The following is a 27,051-nucleotide window of genomic DNA, read 5'->3' as shown; positions in this document are numbered from 1 at the left end:
TATCTCCAACATACCAGTGTGGTGTAATAGTGATGAATTGCATGTTCAGGCTTGCGTGACAACCCTTACTAATTGGCTGTCGGGTGGTGGCAGAATTAATGACATTTATATTTACGCGATCCAACCCAAAAAAAACTATATTATATGGGTATGCTTACTCTGTATATATTGTATTGGCATGGGCTTGTGCTAACATCGCCTTCCAGACTATGCTAGGAACATTTGTGCTTCCATGTCTTTCATAATTATGCAAGCAATAAACACCACAGCAACACAATCAACATGCTTATTTTTAATATCGGGCAATGCAAAAACAGAACTTACTGCATTGAACGAAATAACATACTGATAAAGCTCAATAAAGAATAATAAAGAATTCAAGCATTTGCAATATATTTTTTTCTCTTAGAATACTGCTCCAATGGAAATTTTAGTCAGTCATGCAAAGAGCCACAGGGCTAAATAGTTGCCAGAGAAAATTCCTTCAACACTGATTACAAAAATAAGTGAGGACAGCATTAGCGTCATTATAATTAACTATTAAAGTTCCTAAAACAAATTCAAATGTGAAATTATTTCCTACCTCACCATAATTCTTTATAAAGTGTAATTTTGATCACAATTGCATTATTAGTTAACAGTTGCGCATTGTACAACGGAAATGGTTCCATATATGTATTTAATATATACACAACTGTAAAAAATACCAATTACTCAGCCATCCGCAGTACTGCATAGAAGTGCACTACCACTTCAACTTCTGCATTTAAAAGGCATGCACCAAACAAATTCAACCTCATGCAAAATTGTGTTAAATCGTAACATGTTTGAATAATAACTTGAAGGAAATGAAGAAAATGCCTTTAACATCTTAAAAAAAAATACTTTAAACTGCCACTTCTTTCTACCGATGCAGTAGAGTAAATCATGCCGTGAGTGGGACGAAAGGCAGACTATGTAGATTTCAGGTTGCACTGGATACGGCCAGTTTCTTTAAATGATCCATGAACACCTGCAGACTCACGTCGTCTGTCAGAATGGGTGCTCCAGACTCCTGCACACCACCATGTACAAAGACAAATGCCATCGCAAAAAAACATGGGCAAAAAAAGGCATTCAATATCGATACATACTGAATGACTCATTAATTCTAAAGGCGGTATATTGTCCATTTAAACATAGAAAATGGATTCTAAAAATGTGTCGATCAAAGCCATTACTGGATTCTGGGCTGAACATGGAAAGAAAGAGACATGGTTAGAAAGGAAACAGGAGGTATTACATTGCAACTTATGCATCCCTGGATCACTCACAAGAGCCAGTGATCAATAACTACAAACAAATTTTACGTTTTAATGTGTGAAAGACAATGCACATCACAATCCACAGGAAACGAATTGACAAGCTATGTGCACAGCAGCAGCCGCTTCATCGCCAAAGAAAAACACATGGTGAGCGGATAGAAGACAGTGCAGGAGGGGGAAGGAAAAAAATACGTAATGTTAAATCTTACTCCAGCAGTACCACCTCCTTGACGCTGTCGTGTCACCAGGCGGCACCGAAATAGCATGGAAGAAAGCAAATCACGCTTACATTCAACAGATTTTCAAGTTAAAATGTATGAATTTAATTTTACTTGCAGTTTTGTTTGGCCAAGTCCAAAGTTAGTGTCATGTAATAATTGGAATTATTTTAGTTTTTTTTATAAGTGTGCTTCTACATACCAGGTTTCAAACCTGGAAATGAAATTATCAAGGCAAAGTGCAGATGTGAAAGCTGATCCTCACAAAATGTCACGTACCTGGCCCCAAGCATACATGTTGTTGTGAGTCTGTGATGGATTCACTTTGGAGAGAAGGAATCGGGCCTGTAAACAGAAGAGATACATATCAGGTGAAATTACGTCTTACTGCTGTGTAGTTGTGACAACTGGTGAGATGAATACGCCAAAAGTCAAACAGTACAAGGACAATGCATGTATCAGAGCATTTATAGCTCAGGGTAAGCAGATATATCATGGGACCATTTTGCCAGTATCAAAGATTGAAAACTAAGCATAGTTTTACTCTTTCTGGCAATACTGCTCACCTTTTAGCATTCTCTGGTCCAACACTGGTTAAACAAGGCCATCAAGAAGGCTGTTTCTGGTGTAGGCCAATCACTTTCAAAGACAATACATATATTATCAGAGCATGTTTGTTTGCATGTTCACCACAAGTACGTGTGGTTAATGCAGACTTGATTCCTTGTAAAAGGTTTATATTCAGTGTTTGAACATTCTAACACCTATTTCATTTCCAGAAAGGGTAAAACCTAGTCTTATTTTTCATACTTTGATATTTCCAAAAAGGTCCCATGAAATATTTTACTTAAAAATAAAAAAATAATTTAATCTGCTCTTCTGACAATCCGTGTGTATTTTAGACATCCACCAGAAAATTACGTGGAATCTTCATACTTAAGTTTGATGGACTCAAGTCTGGTCATGTACCATGGCACACATATAATAATAGGTCCATCTTAAATCACTCTTTTAAAATCTAAAGCAAGCTAATGATTTGCACAGGTTTAGTCAATGTGGGAAGATGGACCCTTAATTATATTACAGATAATGCATATATTACATCAGGCCAATTGATTAGAATACTTTTTGCATTTGAAAAATAAATTTAATAAGGAAAAAAAAACTTAACTGTTCAGTGCCTTGGGCTAGGGAATTGGCATAAATTACATGTAATTGATGGGCAAATACCGATTCGTTGATTCAAATTCAGAATCAGAATCTTTATTTATATTTGGGAAATCCGATGGGCTATGAAGCTCTTTTTCACAGATGTCCAGTAGAAGTGGGTCAGAGACTTATAACAAACAAGACAAAAAAACGAAAGGAGTGGAAAGTATAGGAAAGGTAAGCAAGTCACTAAAAAAGAAACTACAATTAAACTTTTTTGAACCAGGTATAGCCCACTAAGCAATTATTTTTCAGAAGCAAACTGGCCGCAAATGATTGCTCAACGAAGCGGCTTATCACCTGTACATTTGTAGCAGCCAAGCGTGGGTGAGCGTGTGTATGTGGAGGAGGCGCGTTAAGGACGCTACTGGGCAGTTAGGGGCAGTCGTCCTCCAGCAACAACGGAGGGCAGCGAAGAAACTCTCACAACAAGCGGGTCATCAGGGGGCTAAATTGCAGCAGGTTGGCACAGTAGGAGGTACTTCAGGGTTTGTCCAGTGACCTTCTGTCAGTGAGCCTTCAACACTTGACGTGGCCTGAAAGTGCACCTGGCTTGGCACAGGCGAATGTCGGCCGTTGTGCGCGAGCGTGTTGTGTGGCCAGCATTCCCACCTGGCTGCCGTTGTGCTCGGTGACGATGTAACGCGGCATGGGGAAGCGTGTCTGTAGAATCTCCTGCGCGTCGTCCACGGGGGCCTGCAGCAGCTGCCGGAAGTTATCGTACTCGGGCAACTCCTGGTAGCCAGACTTGCACCACTGTGCCACCGTCTAAGCAGGTTATGGCAAGCACAGATTACAACAGCACCAATTAGCATAACTCGTCTATCATACTCATTAAAGAGGCAGGCTGCCACTTTTCAAACCATTAAACCGATTTTGGCAAAGCTAATCGTGCCACTTACGATAAATATTTTTGAAAAAAATGAGACAATTTTTGCTTTGTACATCGGTGGGTGGTCAAATAGTTAGAAATCGACAGCCGCCTGCTTAAATCCATAGAGCATTAAACACCAATTGCGATCATCCGACATTCATCTAATTGTGTCCAATAAGATGCTGTATATCTCTTATAAGGCCTGATGTCCCTGAGTAACTAGTTTCATGTCGGGGCAGTTAAATTAACCTTGGAAAACATTTTGCTGGAACACCACAAGTACATAAAGGTAAACTCTTATAAGTGTATTTTATAAATATACATTTTTCCACTACATATTATCAGCTTTACTACTTGCATTGGCACAAGTCTATAAACCTAAGGACACGTTTTGCCAATTTGGTCTTTATCTCACCAAATATCAGTTGGTAAACACCTTTCCATGAACCAGAATTATTGCAATATTATAACCTCCCTCTAAATCCAGACCATTTTAATGTCCTGACAACCAACCTCAGATACCTATTGACATTATTGCTCGATACCCCCACAGTCCCTACTGACCTCGCCATGGTAAATGAGAATTTGGAAGAAAGTGTCCATAAGCAGGATTCGATCAGCCAGAATGCTGCTGCTGTCCAGTAGCACCGGCTATGTGAGAGACACCACACACGTTCGTCAACAAAACAAAAAGCACACAATTCAGTTAAACGATGGTAACCCCTAACACTCACAAAACACGTAACATTGCCATACACAGATCTACAATGCACTCGTAATTTTTTCAACTAGTGCTTTATCTCAGGGACAATTACAATGGTTAGGACATCTGCTTCAATATATTCTTAGAATAGCATTACAAGGCAGGCAATAAACTGGAATACAGAGAAAAGGCCACAGAAGAGAGTAAAATCAAGAATAACTGGAGATACGATTAACAATTCTTTGACGGTCCTTAGAATTACTTTTGTAGTAAAAACTGTTGTTGTGATCAGTTTCAATGTATCATTTGGTATAGCACACTTGCAGAGTTATAGCCTCGGCTTTAAAATATCAAGGTTCCTTGATAAGGTTCCATATGTATGTATGATTTTTTCAAAGGCTTGGCACAATGAAATGTGCTTGCCACAAATTACTGATATGTGCAGTCCACTATAATTATAACCTGGAACAGGAAAATCGGCCAAAAATTACTTTAAATCCAATAAAAATACCACAGGTTTGCATCTTCCTGTCTAAAATAATTACACTGTCTGATGTTCAAAATTCATAACAGTACAAAAAATAATGTCAAATGTAGAGCACAGATTTGAACATACAGAACATATTTACTGTATTTGCAATTAGTCTAATAGCCTCAATACATTTTCACACATGGAAATTGAGTATCCTATCAATTGCTTAAGCCCATTAATCTGGTTTGATATTGATTTAAGAAGCAGATGTTTTACAAATCCATGGTAATATATGTATTCATAGGCTCCCCAACACAAGCAGTCGCTCTGATTGGACAAGACACTTCCCCTTGCGACCATTTGTGATTTGAAAATGGGGGGGGGGAGAACGTAGGAATATTAATCATTAAAATTAAGTCAAAAACACGAACAGTCGCAGGATCGGCAGGACCTGGACCGTTTTTTTTAAATTAAATCTTAAACTTCTATATTTGAAGTTTTCGTGACTGCAGGGATCCATACTCTTGATTTAATTTAATTATTTTGTTTTATACCTACGTGAATTTACCGAAAAAAACCAAAGAGTATAAATCTTAAACTGTCACGTGAGATGAGTCTGTAGAAAATTTCAGCTCGTTGGGCTTTGTAGATCCGAAGATATTAAGCGTCAAAGATTTGAAAGAATACAAACAGACAACACGGGAAGTTCAATAAAAGTGTGTAAAAATGGACATGCAAATGAATGAAATGAATGTAGGGATACAACTGAACGGCCGGCAAAATCCCATCACCACCTCCAAGCGGTGCCGGCTGGATTCCAACCAACGGTGAAAGTCTTTGGCGTCAGATGGAGCAACCCACCGGCCAAAGTATTTCTGTGTCGCATCTATGGCAACGTCAAATCAACTTGGAACAAGCTAGGGCGCCCCCCGGGGGAAACGCGTGCCGTCCTCGCCCAAACGACGCGAGAAGTGGACGAGGGCTATCTGCTCATGGACGGGGCAGGCTAAAAAAGTTAGTCCGACTACGACTGGGAACACTCAACATCGGAACATTGACAGGGAGAAGTCGAGAATTGTCAGCTGCCCTAAAGGCCCGTCGTATCGACATCGTATGCATCCAAGAAACGAAGTGGAGTGGAGCAAAGGCCAGGGAGATTGGAGAAGGATACAAACTGTTCTACAACGAATTAAGAAGAAGATGTTCTACAACGGTGAAAGAAACACCAAGAACGGCGTTGGAATCGCAGTCAGCCAAAATCTACGAGACAACGTCGTGGCCGTCCACCGTGTTTCCGATCGCCTCATGTCCATCGAAATCGACTCAAACGACCAAGGCCTCCGGGTGGTATCTTGTTATGCGCCGCAGTCTGGCTGCCCAGCAGATACCAAGGAGGAATTTTGGGAACAATTTGATGGATACATGCAATCGATAAACGGAGAAGAGCAGTTAGTAATTGGTGGAGACCTAAATGGACACGTTGGAAACGCCCGGGATGGATACCCTCGAAACCATGGTGGCCAAGGATATGGTACCCGGAACGATGAGGGAAACCGAGCCTTGGACTTTGCGGAAGCCCATGATCTTGTCCTCGCCAACACCTTCTTCAAGAAGAGACCGTCCCATCTCATTACGTACGCCAGTGGTGGGAGATCAACTCAAATTGATTACTGGCTTGTCAAGCGGGATAAGCTGAAAACGGTGACAAACACTAAAGTCATACCATCGGACAACATCGCCCCACAACATCGCATCCTGGTCATGGACATGAAAATGGACATTGGCCAGCGACATCGCCCACCAACAATGGGACAGCAGCGAATTAAGCGGTGTCGGATGAAGGAATGCAAGGATCAGCTGAGAGTCGCCCTCAATCAGATTGACGTGAACACCAACCGACCAGCGAATGCGATTTGGGAAGATCTCGCCAGCGAACTGTGCACAGCAGCAACGGAAGCACTGGGGCTAACTAAGCCGGGAAAACGCTTCATTGACAAGCAAATATGGTGGTGGAACGAAGAAGTGCAGCTAGCAGTGAAAGAGAAGAAGCTAGCTTTCAAGAAGTGGCGCCAAACGCTCGCAGATCTGGATTACCAACACTACAGAAACTGCAAATCGGCAGCGAAGCGAGTAGTAGCAGCGGTGAAATTAGCTCAATACGACCAACTGCATGTCGAACTGGACACCCCAGAAGGTGCCAATAAGATCTATCGACCGGCAGAGGCGTGCCATCGTTCGACTCAGGATATTGGTCAGGTTAAATGCATAAAGGATGAGAATCACAGCGCTCTCAGAGACCCGCCCGCCATCCTTCAACGCTGGAGCGACTACTTCTCTGGAATCTGCAACCAGGAATTTCCCCACCCACCGATTATTAGCGCTGAACACGTCCTCGGTCCCGTTTTGCCTATCACCATCATTGAAGTGGAACAAGCTAACAAGAGAATGAAGAATGGGAAAGCGACTGGCCCGGACGATATCCCTGCTGAGGCCTGGAAGATCCTTGGCAGGCAGGGTGCTGCCCTCCTTACCCAGCTCTTCAGCACCATCACGAGCACCGGTGAGGTCCCAAAAGCCTGGTCGACCAGCAAGACGGTTCCAATTTGGAAGGGTAAAGGGGACGTGGCAGAATGCTCGAATTACAGGCCAATCCAGCTCCTGTGTCATGCGATGAAGATCTTTGAGCGAGTTTTGGACACGAGGATTAGAAACATCATCACCCTATCACCCAACCAATGCGGCTTCGTCATAGGATGTGGCACTACGGACGCCATATTCGCGGCGAGGCTCCTGCTGGAGAGGCACAGAGAGAAGAACAAAGCTGTGCACGTGTCGTTCCTAGACCTTGAAAAGGCATTTGACAGGGTCCCCCACAACCTCATCTGGCACTCGCTTCGATCCCATGGAGTCCCTGAAACCTACGTGCATTGGGTGCAACTCCTATACAAGAACGTCACCAGTGCAGTCAGGTGCGCAGTGGGCATATCACCGCCATTTCCCATCATCGTTGGAGTGCACCAAGGATCGGCCCTGTCACCACTCCTGTTTATCCTGTGCATGGACACGATCACTGCTGACCTGCACACGCCCCTGCACTGGTCAATTCTCTATGCGGATGACGTCCTACTCTCAGATGAAGAGAGAGGAGATGTGGAAAGATAAACGCGCCTGTGGAAGGAACATTTGGACGAAAACGGGATGAGGTTCAACATCATAAAGACGGAGTATATGGAGTGTGGCCCCCAAACCGACGGCACCATCAGCATTGACGGAGAAGATCTGAAGAAAGTGACCATCAGCTCAGATGGAAGCATCACGACTGATGTGAGGTCACGAGTCAATGCGGCATGGATGAAGTGGAGGCAAGTCACCGGAGTCCTCTGTGATCGGAAAATGCCGGATAGGCTGAAGGGAAAAATTTACAAGACCATCGTCCGACCGGTGGCACTCTATGGATCCAAGTGCTGGCCAGCCACAACTGTACACGAACAAGCCCTCCATACCATGGAGATGAGGACGCTCAGATGGAGCCTTGGACTGACTCGATGGGATCGTGTCATGAACGAAGACGTTCGGAAGCGACTAGGTGTGGCCCCCATTGCGGACAAGATGCTTGAGGCATGGCTTCGGTGGTACGGCCACGTGATGCGAAGTGAAGAGTCATCAGTGGCCAAGACTGCCATGCGTATTAAGCCAGAGGGCCGCCGTCCACGCGGACGTCCGAAGAAGCGATGGATGATGGATCGAATAAAGGAGAAGACATGAAGACGGTCAACGGATCCCCTGAAGATGCCCTGGACCGAGCCAAATGGAGAAGACAATGCGGAAAAGCGGACCCTGTGTCACAGCGGGAACAACGCTAGGAAGAAGAAGGATACAATTGAACAAATATGCAAAAGCGAATTTACAACAGCTTCTATTAAGCACTGTTGAAAATGTGACGAGCATTTTTATACATGGTCTGATACGTGGATACATGAAATTATGATGTTCCACAATAACTTAATGCGGACAGTTGTTGTGTTGTCGAAGTCACGGTAAGTACACGTCACCTCGGGTGGGCCACTGAAGGAGTAGGAGTAGAGGATAGGCTGGATCATGATGAGGGACTGTGTGAGGTCCTGGCGCATGAAGTTGTGACGATAATAGGACGACTCATCAGGACTGTTGTTGAACACTTGCAGGAAGGGCGAGCGGCGCAGGTGGAACATGAACTGGGAGAGAGGGAACCAGGTTACACACCAAACATTTCCCATTTCATCGAAGCGTGTGTTGTTAATAAACACCGACTACGTATGTATGTAGAACTTATTTTCGCACTGTACGTGGCAAACCATGCTAAACGGAGGTACGACTAAGGCCAGCACAGCACATAAGGGGATAAGTATTGGCAACGCCATGCCCGGCGACACTCATCTTACCCACGATTGATATTTAAAAATCATACCAGGTACTCATTTAAGGATAAGCTGACCTGGGGATAGCCCAGAACAGGTTCAATAATATTGCTTTTTTGGCCTTAATATAAATATTTAAAAGTTATCTTGTTTTAGAAATGTTCAATTACCCATGTTTTACTTTCCTCTTTTCACTTCAGATTGTAATTGGCACACTTCTGAAAGACAACTATTTATAAAACGACGTAAGACAATGCTTGTGGAATACAGCAATGCTGTATAAAAGCCTATGGGCATAAGGTACAGTTTTCATCTATATTGTATAAATTGTATCTTCAAGGTAAACAATTCTTCAGAACATGCAGGGATCTTGTTTAAATTGGTGTATATTAATGACGTAATAAGTGCAGCTTTTTGCAAATACCTGTGGGTAAAGAGAGAATGTCTCTGAGAAGCGGAATGAGGTGGGGTCGTCCTTGTGATAGTCTCCAAACTTCTGGCACTGTTGGGACAATGAACACGATAACTGATTTTATTTATTCAAATATTTTAATACACGGCAAACAAACCTTGGTAAGTGATATATTTATTTGTGTTGGTTTCAATGCTGAATCTGAAATGCATTTTTCACCCAAGATTGAACACAATAAATACCTCATCAATGCCACTTCCTACTAATCGAGTTTAAAACCTTTCATATTTAAAATCCTGAACTCAATCAAAATTGATGGAATTGCGTTCAACCTTAAATATCTTTGTGGTATTGTCACAGATGCTTTTTAGGTTTATTATTATTGTATACCTCTGGGACCGAATAATTAATACCACTTTGTAGACAATAGTGGTTCTCCCAATACAAATGTCAAATGTCCATCACCGGACTCACGGTGATCAGTGGAGATGAGAACCGCTCATTGCTCTTGTTTACCTAAGTGGCCATTGACTTTGGACTTTCTTCGTATCAACCGTGAGTCAGTTATGAAATATAGTCAAGTTTAATTTGGGTCATCCCACACCCGAACCTCCGATTAGCACGGTTGACTACGTACGTTGCGAAAGAAGTCCAACATGCATATACATTTATCAATTGACTCACTAAAGACAAACAACAGCAGCAAGTACCAGCCTACATTAACCTTATGACCGCCAATAGGGGATTACTTTATCATTGTTCAGTCAAATCAGACCAATGTTGGAAAACACCCCGGTCCGTGCCACTCTACAGCTACGTGTTAAGTCAAGGGGTGCAGCAAGACCAAGTGGCTATAGGAAGCATACAGCTTGCTAGCCACGTCCACACCTGGCTGTGCCAGATCGAGATGGACACAGGTTTTCCTATTCCAAAGGCATAGGACTGCTGCGAGTGACGGGCTGGAACGGAGGCCGCTTCACAACCCCTTTGCCGGTCAAGCGCAACGGAGTTCGAATTTACCAATTTATTCACCATTACCTTTCTCCCACCAAAAGGAACACAACGACAAAAGGACAAATGCTCGCGTGTAGGGGCGGGGGGTGGTGTAAAACAAGGCGAACCAGGCGGATCAGCTGGCGGTCGAGCCAGCGCAGTACGTCGGGCCCTTCCTCTGTGTCGGCGCGGAACATGGCGAGGCGCGCCAGCAACACGGCCGCCGCCTCCTGGTCGAATGACGCTGCAATGTGCTGGATCTGGGTCTGAGCGTCCACCCAGCTGCACGCAGTAACACGGAGACAGCAGCAGGAATCAAGGACGCGCAGTCAATTCCATCAAGGTAGTCGGTCAGTGCAGACACAAATGCGTTCACAAAGCACGCCGTGTCTGCATGAGGCTTATTCATAACAAACACTTTCCCAAATGAGTGCTATAAGCACAATTTAGAATATGTCAGTAGTCTAGCTCTCTGATGTGTATTCAAGGGCATTGTATACGTCTGAGGGGGACCAAGCAGCTCTTGCAAATGGCTGCAGCCTACAGATATGTGGTCAACATCTTCTAATTGGCCAAAGCAACCAAAGGGGAAGTTGCCAAGGTACGATTGGGTGCGCGATGTGCAACAAGGTGTCATGCGTGACAACATGAAGTTTGCAACAACTTTGCATGACAGAGTTGTGCAGGTGATACCAGGGTTGTGGCGAGGACAGACAGGTGCCAAGGGTAGATTTGAAGCTTTTGTGACTGCAAGGATTCATATTCTTGGGTTTTTTCGGTAAAGTCACGTAGGTAAAAAATTAAAATTAATAAAAGTAAAATAAAAATAAAATAAAATAAACAAAAACTGATTCTTCCGCCTTTGCCGATCATTGCTACAACGCTGTGGGCTCTCATGAAATTGTCTTTTCCGAGACAAAGGTGCTCTGCAAACCTCCTGGCTACCATCAAAGGTTTGTACATGAAGCCATCCAAATATACAAACACAGACATAATTTCAACCGTGATGATGGGTATAAACTTAGTAATCATTGGAAAGATGTTATTAACCATGCAAAAAAAAAGATTTAACTACACATATTTGGACCATCTTATTTGACAGGCGCTATTCTACCGGTTACCGTATAGTTTCATCTTTCATTTTTCACACACTGGTTTTCCTACTTTAAGTTTTACCACACATATTTAGCAAATCTAGAATTAATCCCAGCAACGTAACAAAGTGCTGTTTCATCTACATAACAAAGGCTTAGCCCCATTCACAGCAGCCGCACCTTTACAACTCTTAGAACCTACTTGACTTTTCCAAAAAAACCCCAAGAATAAGGTGCCAAGGGTGACAACAAGGCTCTGTGCGTGGTAGGGTATAAATAATGGAGTGGGGGCATACTGGAAAAGGGGTTTCCTGAGCAACTGGAGGGTGCAGTATAAAATATCACGTGTGGAATGATGCACGGAACTTACTTCCGGGCGATGGTGGTGACGCGGATGCGTCGCTGGCCACCTGAATGCTGGTACTGAGTCACAAATTGCACAGCCCCCCGGCCACCCTGTGGAATCGGGGCGTTGTGCTGTGGAAAGAAACACACACACACACACATGCACTGCAATACCAATATAAATAAAAACACGTAAAAAGCATTATTATGTTATGTTTAATGTATGAGACGTAGTTAAAAAGCTTTACGAATGGTGGTAATGGAAACTAGCACACATACTTTTTTTACTGCTTTTCTCACTGTAAAAAGTGACCATTACCAAGATGACGGATTGGGTTCAACTCGTGTGCACGAGCGAGATGGTTTGTGGCACCATGGGACCGTGTGGAATGCCAATCCTTGGGAAGCAGTGGATAGAACATGGCTGATGATAAAATAAAGGATTTCACTGGAGCTGGTGTAAAAGAAAAATGCGTATTTACTCACCTGATTGACAACCTCAAAATAAAGTGCCAAGGTGGTATTAGGGTCCAGGCCACACACCTTCCACTGGCTAGTGCCGCCAACCCCAATTTCCTGAAAAAAAAATCACAATTAATTGACCACAACGATACATCTACATTTTGGACTGTTATGTTTCTATACTCTTTTGGTCTTTCGGTAAAAGTCACGTAGATAGCAAAAAGAATAAAATAAAAAAAATCGCGACGTTTTGATCGCAACACAAGCAACCGTCTTCAGGTGAAAAAAATACAGCAGGCGGACTGCTGAGGCAGGAAGAAATATAGCGAGAGAGCTACTGCAGCCGAAGGTGAAATGTTTGAGATGGGTACAAACCAAGGGTAAGTGGGCAGGGCTAGAGATGGAATTTGCAAGTAAATGTAAGATCGCAGAGCTAGGTATACCTCGGCTAATCATGTCTGCATTAGCCACGATGTTTCTATTTGCTCATACCATATATATTTAAGTATTTTTTGTTTTAAGAAAACATTTATATTGTCATAACTGCAAATTTTCAAAAAGTGTTTCATATAAACTATTAAAATACAGTCACCATCAGTGCTGAGCTATTTTGTTCAAGTAATAAACATAAAGAAACAAATAGGAATATCACTGGACACGCAAGTGGCCAAAATGGGACTTAGACATCTTTCCCAAACAAGCAAATACATGTTTTTAAATCTGGGTCTGTCACAAGATATGATGCTATTTAAATTAATTAATTTTTGCCGATAGCTAAAACACAATATAGGGTAACTTAAATGTTTTATCACAAGGCATTTATTACTTAGGAAATTACAATGGCTGATGATATGACAATTAAGAGCAAAACACATACGTTTTCAGACACACTGGGACCCTTGGCATTGAGAGAAATGCATGGTCCGATTGCTCCTGAAATCTTCAGCTCCCGTGATGTCTGTACAGTTAAACAACACAGCAATTGGGTAGCAATTCCCAAAAGTGATCAGAGAGAAAGAAAAACTCTACAGTGCTATCGTTTTCATGTAAAATATCATGAAGCTGCTCCACCTGAATGCCATAATCATTTGCGCTATTACGAGAAGTTTAAACTCAATGACATGTAATGTGTATCATTTTTCAAGCAGATTTGGAGTATTTTGAGAGAAAAAAATAACTCGTGAAAACTGACTCTGGTTGACCGTTCCCAATTTGGATATCTAAAGCCGGTATTTAAATTGTGTTGTTTCCAAAAATTACCACAACGTGATTTGATTAATAAGATTGTCATTTTCCATTTCTTATTCATGTCTAATTCCAAAAAAACCCCTCACGTTTCACCTTAATAAAACAGACAGATTTTAAATTTCATTCTGTATGAAATTTCAGACAAGATGGGAAATTTTCATGTGTCAATGCACTCCACAATTCCTTCCAGTCCTAATCATGACTGCCTGCATTTCAACATATGAACAAGCTTAACCCACAAATAACAGATCAAATTAAGCATTTTTTTTTTATCTCCCTCGATATCCAGAGAATTTGGTTCAAAACACACAAGTTACACACTGATACACACATTATTACCTTATGACTACACAAATCATGGAATACCAAGTCATGCTGCCGCCGCAACCCTCACCAGACCAAGCGAATTGAGAAACGAACGAATCACCAAGTCAAAAACTTTTTAAAATGTTCTTTGGGTCTTTCGGTAAAGTCACGTAGCACAATTTTCTTTTTACAAAAAACTACGTTTCGATTGCAACACAAGCAATCGTCATCAGGATAATTGTTTTTAAAATACTGTAAAGTATGAGATTTGTAGCAAATTGCACCAGGGAAATCTGAGGTGGTGGTGAATATAAACCAAACAATGTTTTATTTTATCAGATAAGGCCCACTGAGCAATATAGCTCTTTTTCAGAAGTGACCTGGCCAAAAATGATAGCCCAAGCAAAGTAGCTCATCATGTGGAAATTATATCATCTAAATACTGTTTCTAAATGTGGAGCGAAAAACTGGTGGACCTGGAGAAAAATCCACGCGACTACAGGGACATAAAAATGCAAACTCCAAAATATACAGTCGTCTGGGTCTGGATCGAATGCACAGCCTCCTGCATACCAGGCGAGGTAGTTAACATCTCGTCACTGTGACACCCCGCATAGCCCCACAAAACATGGTGAATGTCTAAACAAACCTTTGCTTCGATTGTGCTTGCAAATGCCATCTTGAACTGATCCTGGTTGTCCTTGCCAAAGACTCGCTGGAATGTCTGCTTGAACAGTGACGTGTTGAAGGAGTCTCCCATCACAATGTAACCACTGCGCACACATGGCATGCACATCTACATATGATCACTGTCGATTTTTTAAGCAAAACTCTCCAGTAAACTTTTCACTAAATGCTTAAGAGCAGACATACCAAGCTTCTAAATCTCGCTAAAATATTTTTGTTTTACCAGGTAAGGCCAACAGAGCTCTTTTTCATAAATGACCTGGCAAAAAGTGATAGCTCAACTAAGTGCCTTATCACATGGACATTTATATCAGCCAAATACTCTAACGCATGTTTCTAAATGTGGAGGGAAAAACCGGAGGGCGCGGAGAAAAATCCACGCAACTAGGGGGAGAGAGCCATACAAATTCCAAATATACATGCGTCAAGGGTCAGGATCGAACCTACGTTCTCCTGTATACCAGGCCAGGTAGTTAACATCTCGCCACCGCGTGATAACAGCATATTTAAAACACAAAACAAAGTGTTAATCGATTTAAACCTTAAATATAAATACAAATTTGTCGCCAAGTACATTCTAATAATTCAATTATGTATCAACATGTGCATCATGTACGTGTAAATAATGGTTGTAATATTTACACGTAGGCTTTCAGAAGTTTTTTGGATTAGATCGTGTAAATATAAATGTGTCGTTAAACCCGCCACAGCCAAATAGTAAGGTTTGCCAGGTAAACACAATATGGCAATTTGTTACTAGTGCAGCACATCGGTGTGTTGGAGAGCAAATGCACAACATTTACAATCTAAGGAACGAAACAGGAGGATTTATCCACAAATCTGGCTGTCGCCTGATGAAGCTAGTGGTAATTACTGGCGAAACATCATGCTCAGATTGTAAATGTTTTGAATTTGCTCTCCAACACACCAGTGTGCTGTATTTGTAACGAATTGGCACGTTCTGCTTACGTGACAAACCTTACTAGTTGGCTGTGTCGGGTGGTGGCGGGTTTAACGGCACATATTTATGCGATTTAACCCAAAAAACCTATATTATGTAAAATTACATTTGCAGTTTGCTGAAAATCAAGGACTAGGGAGGAAATGTTAGCATACCCAGTGAGATTGGCACAACATTTCATCTCCAGCAGGCCAGTTTGGTCCAAAGCACACGCGTAGATGTCCACTATGTGCCCATTGGCAGCTGTGCGACTTGCGAGTGCTTCGTAGTGCTGATAAAACATAGTAAAAAAATATATATACATTACTTAAAATATGATTACATCTTTCAACAATATATGTGAACTAATGCATAAATGAAAAATACGGCACCATTTCCCTTTGGGTCCTTTTCTTGATTTGTGAATTCCAACAAGACCAAGGCTAACAGAATCGTATGCAGTGCACAGCCAGTGATACCATAAATTAATTCTAGATTTGAAGCTTTCGTGACTGCAATGATTCATATTCTCAGGTTTTTTCGGTAAAGTCACGTAGGTAAAAACATTAAAATTAATGAAAGTAAAATAAAACAAAACAAAAATAAAATTCTATTTTTGTTTTTTTGAATTTTATTTTTGTTTTGTTTTATTTTACTTTCATTAATTTTAATGTTTTTACCTACGTGACTTTACCGAAAAAACCTGAGAATATGAACCATAAATTAAGAACTATGGGCAATTGTAAATTGGTCAGTGTCACCATTGCTCATATGTTATAGGCAGTGCTCATCTCCATTGGTGGCCCTGGGTCAGTAGTGGATATTCAACATTTATACAATGGAGGCCTGTCTCCCAACATGTAAAATAATGAATTCCCCAAAATTTGTTGAAAATTAAACATTAATAAAAATGTCCAGTATAGTTTTTATGACATAGTCTGGGAGGAGGGAGCCGTTACGCAGTGGGTTTGTGCACTTGCGCTATGAACCCAGCGATTTCAGTTCAATTCTCAACCACCGCTAATATCATTGGCGAGTGATATCTAAACCAGTTCTGAGTACGTCTCTCTTCACCAATCCACAATGACCAGGGTGATGAAAAATGGTAAAATAATCCCCAGGACTGACGTGGCGTGAGATGGACCTTCATCCAGCAATGGATTGATAAAGAGTTGTACATTGTCGCCTCCACCCATAGAATGATATTAGTCTTAAGTATTTCCCAACAGGCAGATGAAAGCATGTGTATGGTGTGGGTTAAGATGGTATTGGTAGGGAGGCTTAGGGTACCTTGGTGGCTTTCTTGACAAACTTGGCATTGTCTTTCTCTATGTCGTGCCATGAGCGAATGGGGACTTTGAGCTCCTCGCCCACCACCATACCAGGGCCCTGCGTGGGCGGTCCTCCCGTGAACAGCATGATGCGGGCACCCGTGTTGGGAAACGTACCCTAGAGGAAACATTGAGAAACAAACGGGAGCAGGGGATGGGGGGTATGGTTGGGGGGGGAGCAGTCGGGTAAAAAAAGTAGGGTAGACAGGTGCGAAAGACAAGGAATATATGAGTTAACCACCAGTAACGGACTGTTAGATAATCGGTAAGAAAGTAAGGAACTTTGAATGATGATCCACAACTGTAGTGTTTAGAAATCTGCAAAAAACGATTTAAAGTCACATTACCACAATTCTCTGTAATTTTAATGTTTAAGGTTGTTTTCTTAAGTATTTTTTCAACAACAATTATTTTTTGCTTATTCAGGACTGATTAATCAGACTTGTGAAAAATAGAGGAAAATTAATAACAAGATAGAATTCCACCCTTGTATGTGTGATGGTACTGTTATTAGCTGCTCATAACTCAATACTAAGTGACATTACTTCATCTAAAACAACCCACGAGACATGCTTCATCTTATTCTTTGGTTCTTTCGGTTATGTCACGTAGATAGAAAAATAAAAATAAAGTGAATAAAAATAATAAAAATAAAATAGAAATAATAAAAAACTAAAAACCACTAATGTAGACTGTAGCCTGGTTCTTAACCTGGGTGAGTGTACTGGCAGTCGAGAATGTAGACTGTAGCCTGGTTTTTAAGCTGGTGAGCTTATTGGCAGTTTATGATGTAGACTGTAGCAATGGTTAGTAAACTGAGTGAGCGTACTGGCAGTCTATAATGTAGACTGTAGCCTGGTTCTTAACCTGAATAAAATAAAAACAATAAACCAAGACGTTTTGATCGCAACACAAGCGGTCGTCATCAGGAAAAGGGGGGTTAGCCTCTAAAGGCAAACTGTTTATAAAGGTTTAGAGATGGGTGTAGACCAAGTGTGTCAGCAGCATGGGCCGCCAGGCAATCATTGCACCTCGCTCCATACACCCACACTGCTGACGGTGGAGGTTGACAAGAAAACACAAATCAAGTCATGACCCAAAGTGGTTGATGACATCTTTCCAATGATTGCTGGGTTTGTAACCATCCTCTCGGTTGAAATTGTGTCTGTATATATGGATGGCTTTATGAATGAATCTTTGTTGATAGACAGTAGGCTTGCAAAGTACCATCGTCTTAGAGAAATAAATTTCGTGTGAGCCAGCTGCATTAAAATAATGATTGGCCACGGCAGAAGTATTGGTCCTACCGTGTTTCAAATCTTCCTTATGCTCCCGAACACGGTCCAAGACATGTCGAATAGTTTCCCCAATGTAACTGCTGCCGCAGACATAGCTTAGTTTGTAGATGCCGGGGTATTGCATGTCAGGGATCACATCCTTCACAGATGGGATCAGATCACGAATTTTACGTACTGTATTGCATCAAACCTGGATCTTGTGTTTGTTCATGATTTTGGAATACTTTTTGGTGACCCCTGCTATGTATGGCACGGTGATGGTTTTGATTGCGTCTTCAGATGGTTCTTTCCCAACGGTTGGGGTGATAGCTTTACGGATTGTGTAGTCTGAATATCCATTCATCTTGAGAGCTTGGTGTACATGCTCTAGTTCACTGGCTAGGTGATGATGGTCGGAAATACATCAGGCTCTATGTAGAGTTTTGATGAGGAAATTCTGGCTATCAACAAAGATTCATTCATAAAGCCATCCATATATACAGACACAATTTCAACCGAGAGGATGGTTACAAACCCAGCAATCATTGGAAAGATGTCATCAACCACTTTGGGTCATGACTTGATTTGTGTTTTCTTGTCAACCTCCACCGTCAGCAGTGTGGGTGTATGGAACTAGGTACAATGATTGCCTGGCAGCCCTTTGATTGTAGATCCACTGCGTTGTCGTTGCTTCCTTAGCTACCCCACCCATGCTGCTGACACACTTGGGCTAACCGTTCGGATAGCTACCGTCTTAGTGCTGCGTGGAAGCGAATCATCACATAATACATTATTTAAATGCATGCCTAAAAAAGGGTTAGGGTTAGCGTACTTCAATAGGGATTACCGTTGGTAGGGCTATTTTAATAAACATTATAAACAGGAAGGACAAGTTCAAAGGGCTCGCATAACACACATGCATAATGTAAGTTGCCTCAGTAATCCCCCCCTAAAATTGTGCAAGAGCGGAGAAGGGTGGTCAACACATCTACGCCTCTATATAAGGAACGAAAAAGGAAGACTTCTCCACAAATCTGGCTGTCGCTTGATGAAGCTAGTTGTAATTACTGGCGAAACGTCGTACTCAGTTTGTAAATGTTATGGCTTGGCTCTCCAACACACCGGTGTGCTGTACTAGTGACGAATTGGCTTGTTCTGTTTACGTGACAACCCCTACTAGTTGGCTGTGTCGGGTGGTGGCGGGTTTTAATGACACATTTATATATTTACGCAATCTAACCCAAAAAACCTTCATTATGGATATTGGTCGCGATAGCCTAGGTGTTAAATTGATATCGCTGATGACGACCACACTGCTGCTCATGATGATCACTATGATGCTGATCCTGTTTATGCTCAGTACTACAATAGCTGGCTGTCAATGCAATGTATTCTGGTTTCTTTCGACCCACAAAACACATAATGGGTCAAATATCCAAATGTTGGCCCTCCTAAAAAGGAATCTTGAGACTAAGCAAGGCTCTTAGAAATAAATTACATTTTACACATACAAAGATTAATCAAGTGATTTATTAAAATAGATGTTTTTAAATACAATAATTGTCTCGAATTAAGTAAAATTTATTTACGATCCATGCAAATTGCATTGAAGTTATACGCACATGTTAGCATGCCAATATTTGCTAAAAATGCCAAAGAGAAATATATAAAAAAAGTAGAGAATTTTAATATTTTGCTTTTATAAGCATGTGTTTACCGACGAAAAATACCCTGAAAGATGCGACGACGAATATCATAATGACGCAAATCAAAGCGATTTACAGGGTAGGTGGAGGCAAAGGCCGAAGCGAGGGATACGAGAGAGGACAGGATGATGCTGTCAACGACGTAAGTGTGGGGAGAGGCATATCAGGTAGTAGTATCAGTGTTAATAATGTGACGACGTATTTTCAAAACGATGTAAAAGGGAGAGATGTATATTGGGGTATTACGGTCCCGGATTATACTGCGCATCTAATAATAATTTCCGACCAAATAAATATTTACCTGTGGGAATTATGTTTTCAAGAAAAAGACCAAATCATATTTACAATGGTCCTCTTTAAAACTCCTTTAATATATATTTGTTTTAACACTTTTAAATGTAAAAAAATAATCCTATTAATAAACATTTGCTTTAAAAATGTAGCTTTATCAATTTATATATTCAAAAGTGAAACATGTTCAGCCTTCATATACCACTAAGAAATCTAATGTTTTGGTTCTTTATTAAGTGTCTATTATATGGAAAACTCTGATGCATGTAAAAAACTTTCAATAAATTTGCAATTTGGTTGGAATGCATATACAGTACTTGTGCAGAAAAAGTTTGCACAGCTGTTCGTAATATGAATAAAATAGCATGAATATAAGACCATTACCATGCATAAACATTCCAACAATGGTCCCTCCATATTCGTATACTTACAGTTACATACTCTACAGAATTTTTTATGTACTTTATGTATTCATAACACTCATTGAAAATATTGCATTAGGCATCACGATTTTTTACCCCGAAATTAGCAGAAATTACAAGCATTGCTGTTCAAGACGAAACATGTAAGCGGATTTGATTTACGAATCTCGTTGCAGTAAAATGACAATGACTGCTTTTGTCCAAAATGTAATTTAACAGCATTATTTTTTTAATGCCAAAATGTGGCCTTTGATCATTCATGAACTTGACAAAAATATAAATGTGGCTTATGAAATGCATTGCAAAATACAACCACATATTTTTTACTGGAGAACTTTCAACTTCATTCAACAATTTAGGTAAATGACAGGGTAACTTTCAAAGAAAAAAGGTATTATTATGCGATTCCAGTCTTTGCTATGGATGGCAAAAAACATAAAAACTAAAAGTGTGAAGATAAATCACTGTTCATTAGTCACTATTGTATTGTTTGCTATATCCTATTAGATTGATCACATGGGTATTTTAGACCATTTAATACATTGCTTATTAAGAAATGTGATCGTATGTTTTCGGAGTGGTTTGGCTTTAAAACTACATAATGCTAAGGCTGCAATTAAGCTAAATCGTAGCATTTCATTTTGCACTGATTGTAAAACAATTAAAGTTACATGGTTTGCAGGAGAGGTTTTGTGAATTATTCAGGATGTAAAAATCATTCAACAATCGGCGCTAAAAGGGCAGACGAGGCGGTGGACACTGCTACAGTACTTACCGACTTTCCAAAATTTGGGATGCACATCTGAACAGGGATGTGATACAAAAACACAAGCAGCTCAAAACAACAAAGACACAGCAGGGCACTCAACAGAACAAAGCATCTCAAGCCAAACCAAGCAAAGAAATGTGAATTGCATGCACAGTAACTCTATGGAAGTGATGCTGAAGCCTGAACAGAAGTTAGGTAATGGCGGTGTAATTAAAACAGTGCAATTAATATAGTGAAGCTAATAAGCAGAGCAATAAACACTTAATAACGTGTGCATAAATTATGGATATAAAAGCAGCTTGTTTTCTTTGAGACCTACATTGTTGGGTAAATTAATTACAACTGTGCATAGTTGGGATCTGAAAAATGAAATAATGTTTATGATTTAATGAGCAAGGAAAACGCGCACATCTGTAGGTGAGCTACAGACAGGATACCAGTTATTTTAGTTACAGGTCAATCATGAAATTCACTTTACGAGATATAAGATATTGAAATCAAGTGATTTAATATGTATTAACATTTCACACAGCCACACCATGCTGTTAACCAAGCGAAACTCTAACCAGCTTGAATACATGGAATGCGTGTTATGAACAAAAATGCAGGTAATCTCTTTAGAATGTGTCCACGTCTGGCGTATTGAAAATACACGCAGGAAGCAAAAACAAAATGGTCAGTAATGTGAGAGGACATTCCATAATTAGAAATTATTTTGCTTTCAGTGGTAGGTCTAGATTTCTGTAGTTTATTTATTGTAGTCAACTGACGATTTGGGCATGTATTTACCATGCGCTGTTAAATTGATTCCAGGCATTCAATGAGTAGCAATAAGGAGCTCAACATGGGATGACGGTGTGCAGCTTTGTAAGTTGTCACCTCAACGAGTCCTACAGCGATAGAGAGGGCCACCCCTGTGGAGCGCAGGGGCCGCTTGCCCTGCGGCACAGGCCACGGGTCACGCTGCAGCTCTCCTAAGAGATCCGTTAAGTTCATGTCGACTTTTTGCACGGGCTGGAGAAACCTGGGGGTGTGGGCCATGAAACCAAACAAGCAGAGTGGTTAGCACATTCCTGGAAAGCACTTGGGCCATAGCAGGGTTTCATCGGTCATCAACCATTATAATTATCACCTTTGTTAAATCCAGCGGTGATGAATGTCTTCCACACATCGTCACCAGCCTTCATGAATTTGCAATGCGACATTCAATCTCTCTCCCGGACATGAATTGATCTCGTTGTTACATCTGGTGAAAGTTTTTTGGGTGTTACCTATTTTGGCCACGAAATCCATCACCATTTTTGTACACTGGCTATCAATCCTTCTCGGGGTCTGTCATTCAGAAGCCTACTTACTTTTCTTAACAGCTGGCATATGATCTCTCATCAACTTGTCCTTATTTTTGTCTCGGTGTAATGCCTAACATGTGTAACGGGTTCCGGAGACACTTTTAGAGGTAACTTCTTTATTACAATCCAACCAACAGTCCAACAGTCCTGATACTCTGTAACAACTCCCAGGTACACAGCCTAGGTACACAGCCTAGATACACTACTCTGGCTACGCTCTGGAACTCGCCCTCACAAGGTCGTAGAGCCAGGAGTTCCAGAGTCCCACCACTCGCTCTCACAGCATCCCAGGGTCCTCGGATGGCTGGTCTTGGGTATTGGGTCTTGAGCTACAACTGGCCCTGATCGTCCAGGGAGCTCCCCTTTTATAACTAGTCCCCAACGAGGGGTGGGGCCATGTGCGCCCCCAGATCTCCCACAGAGCACACACAGCCCCCCCCTTTGGCGGCGCCAAGGCTTAAGCGCCTGGCCCACCCGGGAACCCAACGCCTGACGCCAAGAGGCTTAAGCATCTGACCCGCCTGGGAACCCACGCCTGGCGTCAAAAGGCTTAAGCGCCTGGCCCGCCCAGGGTCCCAGAGCCCCCAGCAGCCCCTCCCTTCTTATGTCACTACACATGCATCTATCCATATGTGCAGATTTATTTTTCAGATTGTTACATTTTCTTTGTATGTTCAACTAATTAGTACCGATGGCATATGTTAAGGCACGTTAATATTTTGGTTTTCAATATCAAATTATAATTTTTAAAGGTACTCCTTTTTTTACCTGTTAAATGGTGGGAGCTGCTGGCCTTGTGGACCAGGACGTTGTTGCTGACCAGATGCTGGTGGCTTAGTCAACCCCAACATTTCCTTAATAAAAAAAGATAGAAAATAGTAATCAACTGTGAATAGATGTTTAAAAAATGGCCAATATTGCGTATCAGTGTATCATTCATTACAACAAAAATGTACGTGTGAATTGGAACAGAGGTGTATTTCCATGGAGATTTCATCATTATCTACAACCATCAAAAACAGGCAACCAAGCGTGTTTTCAAACTGGAAATAATACAAAAGCTACAAAAAATAAAACTGCTGACCCAATGCATTCTTTGGTATTATCAGTTGGACAAGCCAAACACTAGGCTATTCACTCAGCAAGGATGAAATTTTAGGATGCTAGTGATGCCACCTAGTCATCTACATATAGTGCTGAGCTGGCACTGACTAAAGAAAGTGCCTTTTCACACACTTCAATAAAAGCCACATATCCATTGAGACACCATAGCACTGGTGTTCCCCAAAACAGACTATTTTCCTTGCCAATTCTGACTGGTCACAGTAAAGCAATAAAAATGGTGTATTAGTCATATATATATAAAAGGGAAATTTGTGAGTGTGTCTGTTCAAAATGTTTAGCATTCTTCGCAACATGCAACAAACTTGAAATTCGGCATGTGGGTAGCTTCCAGACTGTACACAAAAAGTCTAAAAATAGACTTTTGTATTTTGGGGGGGGGGCGCAATAATGGATATATTTTGCACGGCAAGTGAGTGGTGACGTCACATCTGTGATGTCACCCGCATGCAACAGCGTTACGCAGTGCCTGCTGACGTCACGCATCCCCCCCCACCCTCCGCGTAGGTCGTGTATTAATCAAAGACAAAAATCCAAGTCTCGGGCGAAGCTGGGTAGTAAAGCTAGTTCATAATATGATGATGCAAACAAAACATTACCACAATTTCATCATATCATGTTGGGGTTTCTGAACTCGTTATCAGATGCTGTGCTACCACGAACGTCTCGTAATCATTTTACACAACATGTGTGGAAGCCAAATCTGTTAGGGCGTATAATCGGGCATGTCTTATTTCACCATTCTTGATCCAAAGGTCACACTCACCTGCAGCTGTTTGGCTGTGAGGTCCTTGGTGCCACGGAACACGTAACTCTTAGCAATGCCCTCACAGCCCAGCTCGTGAACCTGTCAGAATGGATCCAGAACTCACATCATCACCGGTACTTTGTTTTTATAGATATGACCAGTCTGTTGAAGAACACAACCACTGTACATGCCGTGTAAATATACAGCGAGAAATTAAAGCAAAATTATTTCAACAATAAGCACTTTTCGATTTAAAGCTTTCGTGACTGCACGGATTCATAATAAAAGAATAAAAATAAACCACAATAATATCTTATTATATGATAAAAAAAACACAATATCTTATTATGTTATTGTTATTTTATTATTTCCCTTCTACGCGACTTTACCGAAAGAACCAAGAATAATAATAAGCACTTATCGCGTTTTAGCAAATCACTTCAATTGAGAGATGCGGTTTTGGAATTATGGACAGGAGAAACAAATACATGGGTCAGTGAACGAACAAAACTTAGACATCATATTGACTATGAGGAAAAGTGGACTGGAGAAGGACACATCATGGCTAGAACAGATGACTGATTGGCTAGAAAGTATTGATGACAAAATGGCAGCCAAAAAGGATAGTGAGATGGAGCGATGAGATTAGATCATGTTCAAATTGAGATTGACTGTGGGATCGCAGGAACATGAGATGGTGAATGTGAGTGAAGGCCTTCATCAAGCAGTGGACATACAATTAATCCTATTTCACATGGCTGATGTAGATTCAGAGCAACAACTACAATTTGGCATTCAGGTGGTCAAGCGAGATAAACACGTTAGGAGCAGCGGAGTGTATCGCTGTGACGTCTCCTTCGTATTTGTGGATTGGGCATCGCGCCGTTTATATGTTTTATGGTCTGATGTTGAATGTTTATGGCGCTATTTGGCCATTTTCACCTTCAGAAAGTACAGTGTTAATTAGTCTCCTGACCTGCACCATGCGGCCAAAAGTGATGAGCCCAATAAGTGCAGTGGGTGGCAGCAGACTGAGTGACATTTGCAGTGACTCCTTGAGGGCCTGAAGGTCATCCTCTTCCAGACACGTGTCCACCACATACAAGAAGATGAGTGGCATCTGTATCCCTCGCTGTGAGAACAGCACAATGGAAAGGTTAACAGAGAGCGAACTTATATACATTAAGATGGCTATGTTGTAAATTATGTGATTTTTCAGACGTAAAAACATGTTTGCTGACTCTAATTCACCCCTTTACTTCCCACCAGAAATTTGATACATTCTTATAAATTGGGGGAACAATTCAATGCAAATAACTATTATTTTTGCCTAATTTCTGAAGTTTTGCATTTGTAGTCTATTTTATATTCGGTCTTTTTCATTAAATTGCTAAAATGTAATGCATGACATTTTCATACAATTTAATCAATTACAAATAATGACAAATAACATGCTTAGGTAAGTCCCACATATTTACACAGATTAAATAAATTGTCCTCTAATCTGCCTCTTCAGATATAGTTTTGTTTTCGGTCCTTTTAAGATCGATTATAAAGCCTGGCATTCAATTTGTCCGTCAATTAACTTATAAGAGGCTTTCAGAAGGCCTGAATCAAAAAGTTAGAGAAACTGGACACCCCCAGTTCTGGGGGTAAAAAGCTGATCCAACAGGTTTGCAAAAATTATCGATGCCCCTAAATGTTTACTCACTCACCCCCCCCCCCCTATAAAAATAAATGTATTTTGTAGGCATATATGCCGAGACACCCTATATACAAGAGCCAGTAGTATCTGTAGGGTGTGTAGTAATATATGCCTACACACCCTACATACAAGTCAGTAGTATCTGCACATATTGGGGGGCGGGGAGGAAGAAGAGGTGGGGGTGACGGGCTAGGCACGTAGCGCTGCAAGAATTAGAATAAGGTGGCCATAGGCCGGCAAAATTCTAGTTTGATATATTTTTCTGCAGGTGCTTTGTTTTAGGTAAACACAAGTGCCTGTGTTAACATGACAGGTATTTTTTTAAAGATCCATTAAATTTGGATTTAATCAGAGTTCTGAGTTGTAATGGTGATTTTTATTCCTTGTCCCACAATATTTCTATCCTCAAATGTATTCATTTTACAACATCAAAATAAATAAGGGATGCTACCGTGGGTGTAATGGTTAACACACTGGACTTGCAATCCAAAGGTCTGCGGATGGTTCTCCTGGCACAGCAATTGAAATGACGCAAGTCTCTTAAATCCCCCCTCCGCTCTCCATGCAGGGGTATAAATGGGTACACCAGTTCGTAGATTGCAAGTTGCATGTGGTGGGATAAAGTTTGGGTACTCCCACCTATTCCAAGACATCTGTATGTTGAACT

At 41.2% G+C, this 27,051-nt stretch overlaps 1 protein-coding gene across 6 annotated transcripts in view; it reads right to left on the bottom strand.

Moving 5' to 3' along the window:
* Window positions 1-279: 279 nt before the first annotated feature.
* Window positions 280-27,051, bottom strand: part of LOC144727493 (protein transport protein Sec23A) — a 31,827-nt gene continuing 5,055 nt past the window's right edge. For 3 of the 6 annotated variants that reach the window (XM_078606362.1, XM_078606363.1, XM_078606364.1), the window contains exons 5-23: window positions 25,656-25,811; window positions 24,698-24,778; window positions 23,578-23,663; window positions 22,340-22,484; window positions 21,467-21,493; window positions 16,955-17,113; window positions 15,841-15,956; window positions 14,687-14,810; window positions 13,361-13,441; window positions 12,508-12,597; window positions 12,047-12,153; window positions 10,711-10,864; window positions 9,602-9,679; window positions 8,833-8,994; window positions 4,170-4,256; window positions 3,344-3,499; window positions 1,802-1,867; window positions 1,514-1,537; window positions 280-1,054 (exon numbers count right to left, since the gene is read on the bottom strand). In XM_078606362.1, the coding sequence (XP_078462488.1) occupies window positions 965-1,054; window positions 1,514-1,537; window positions 1,802-1,867; window positions 3,344-3,499; window positions 4,170-4,256; window positions 8,833-8,994; window positions 9,602-9,679; window positions 10,711-10,864; window positions 12,047-12,153; window positions 12,508-12,597; window positions 13,361-13,441; window positions 14,687-14,810; window positions 15,841-15,956; window positions 16,955-17,113; window positions 21,467-21,493; window positions 22,340-22,484; window positions 23,578-23,663; window positions 24,698-24,778; window positions 25,656-25,811 (1,989 nt within the window). In that variant the 3' untranslated portion in view covers window positions 280-964. The remainder of the gene's footprint in view (window positions 1,055-1,513; window positions 1,538-1,801; window positions 1,868-3,343; window positions 3,500-4,169; window positions 4,257-8,832; window positions 8,995-9,601; window positions 9,680-10,710; window positions 10,865-12,046; window positions 12,154-12,507; window positions 12,598-13,360; window positions 13,442-14,686; window positions 14,811-15,840; window positions 15,957-16,954; window positions 17,114-21,466; window positions 21,494-22,339; window positions 22,485-23,577; window positions 23,664-24,697; window positions 24,779-25,655; window positions 25,812-27,051) is intronic. The other 3 variants (XM_078606365.1, XM_078606366.1, XM_078606367.1) reach the window with 3 other exon arrangements.

Source organism: Lampetra planeri, chromosome 25 (genome assembly GCF_965212315.1).
Source record: "Lampetra planeri chromosome 25, kcLamPlan1.2.h2, whole genome shotgun sequence".
NCBI lineage: Eukaryota > Metazoa > Chordata > Hyperoartia > Petromyzontiformes > Petromyzontidae > Lampetra > Lampetra planeri.
Note: the sequence above shows the minus strand (reverse complement) of the source record. Positions and strands in the feature narration are given on the sequence as shown.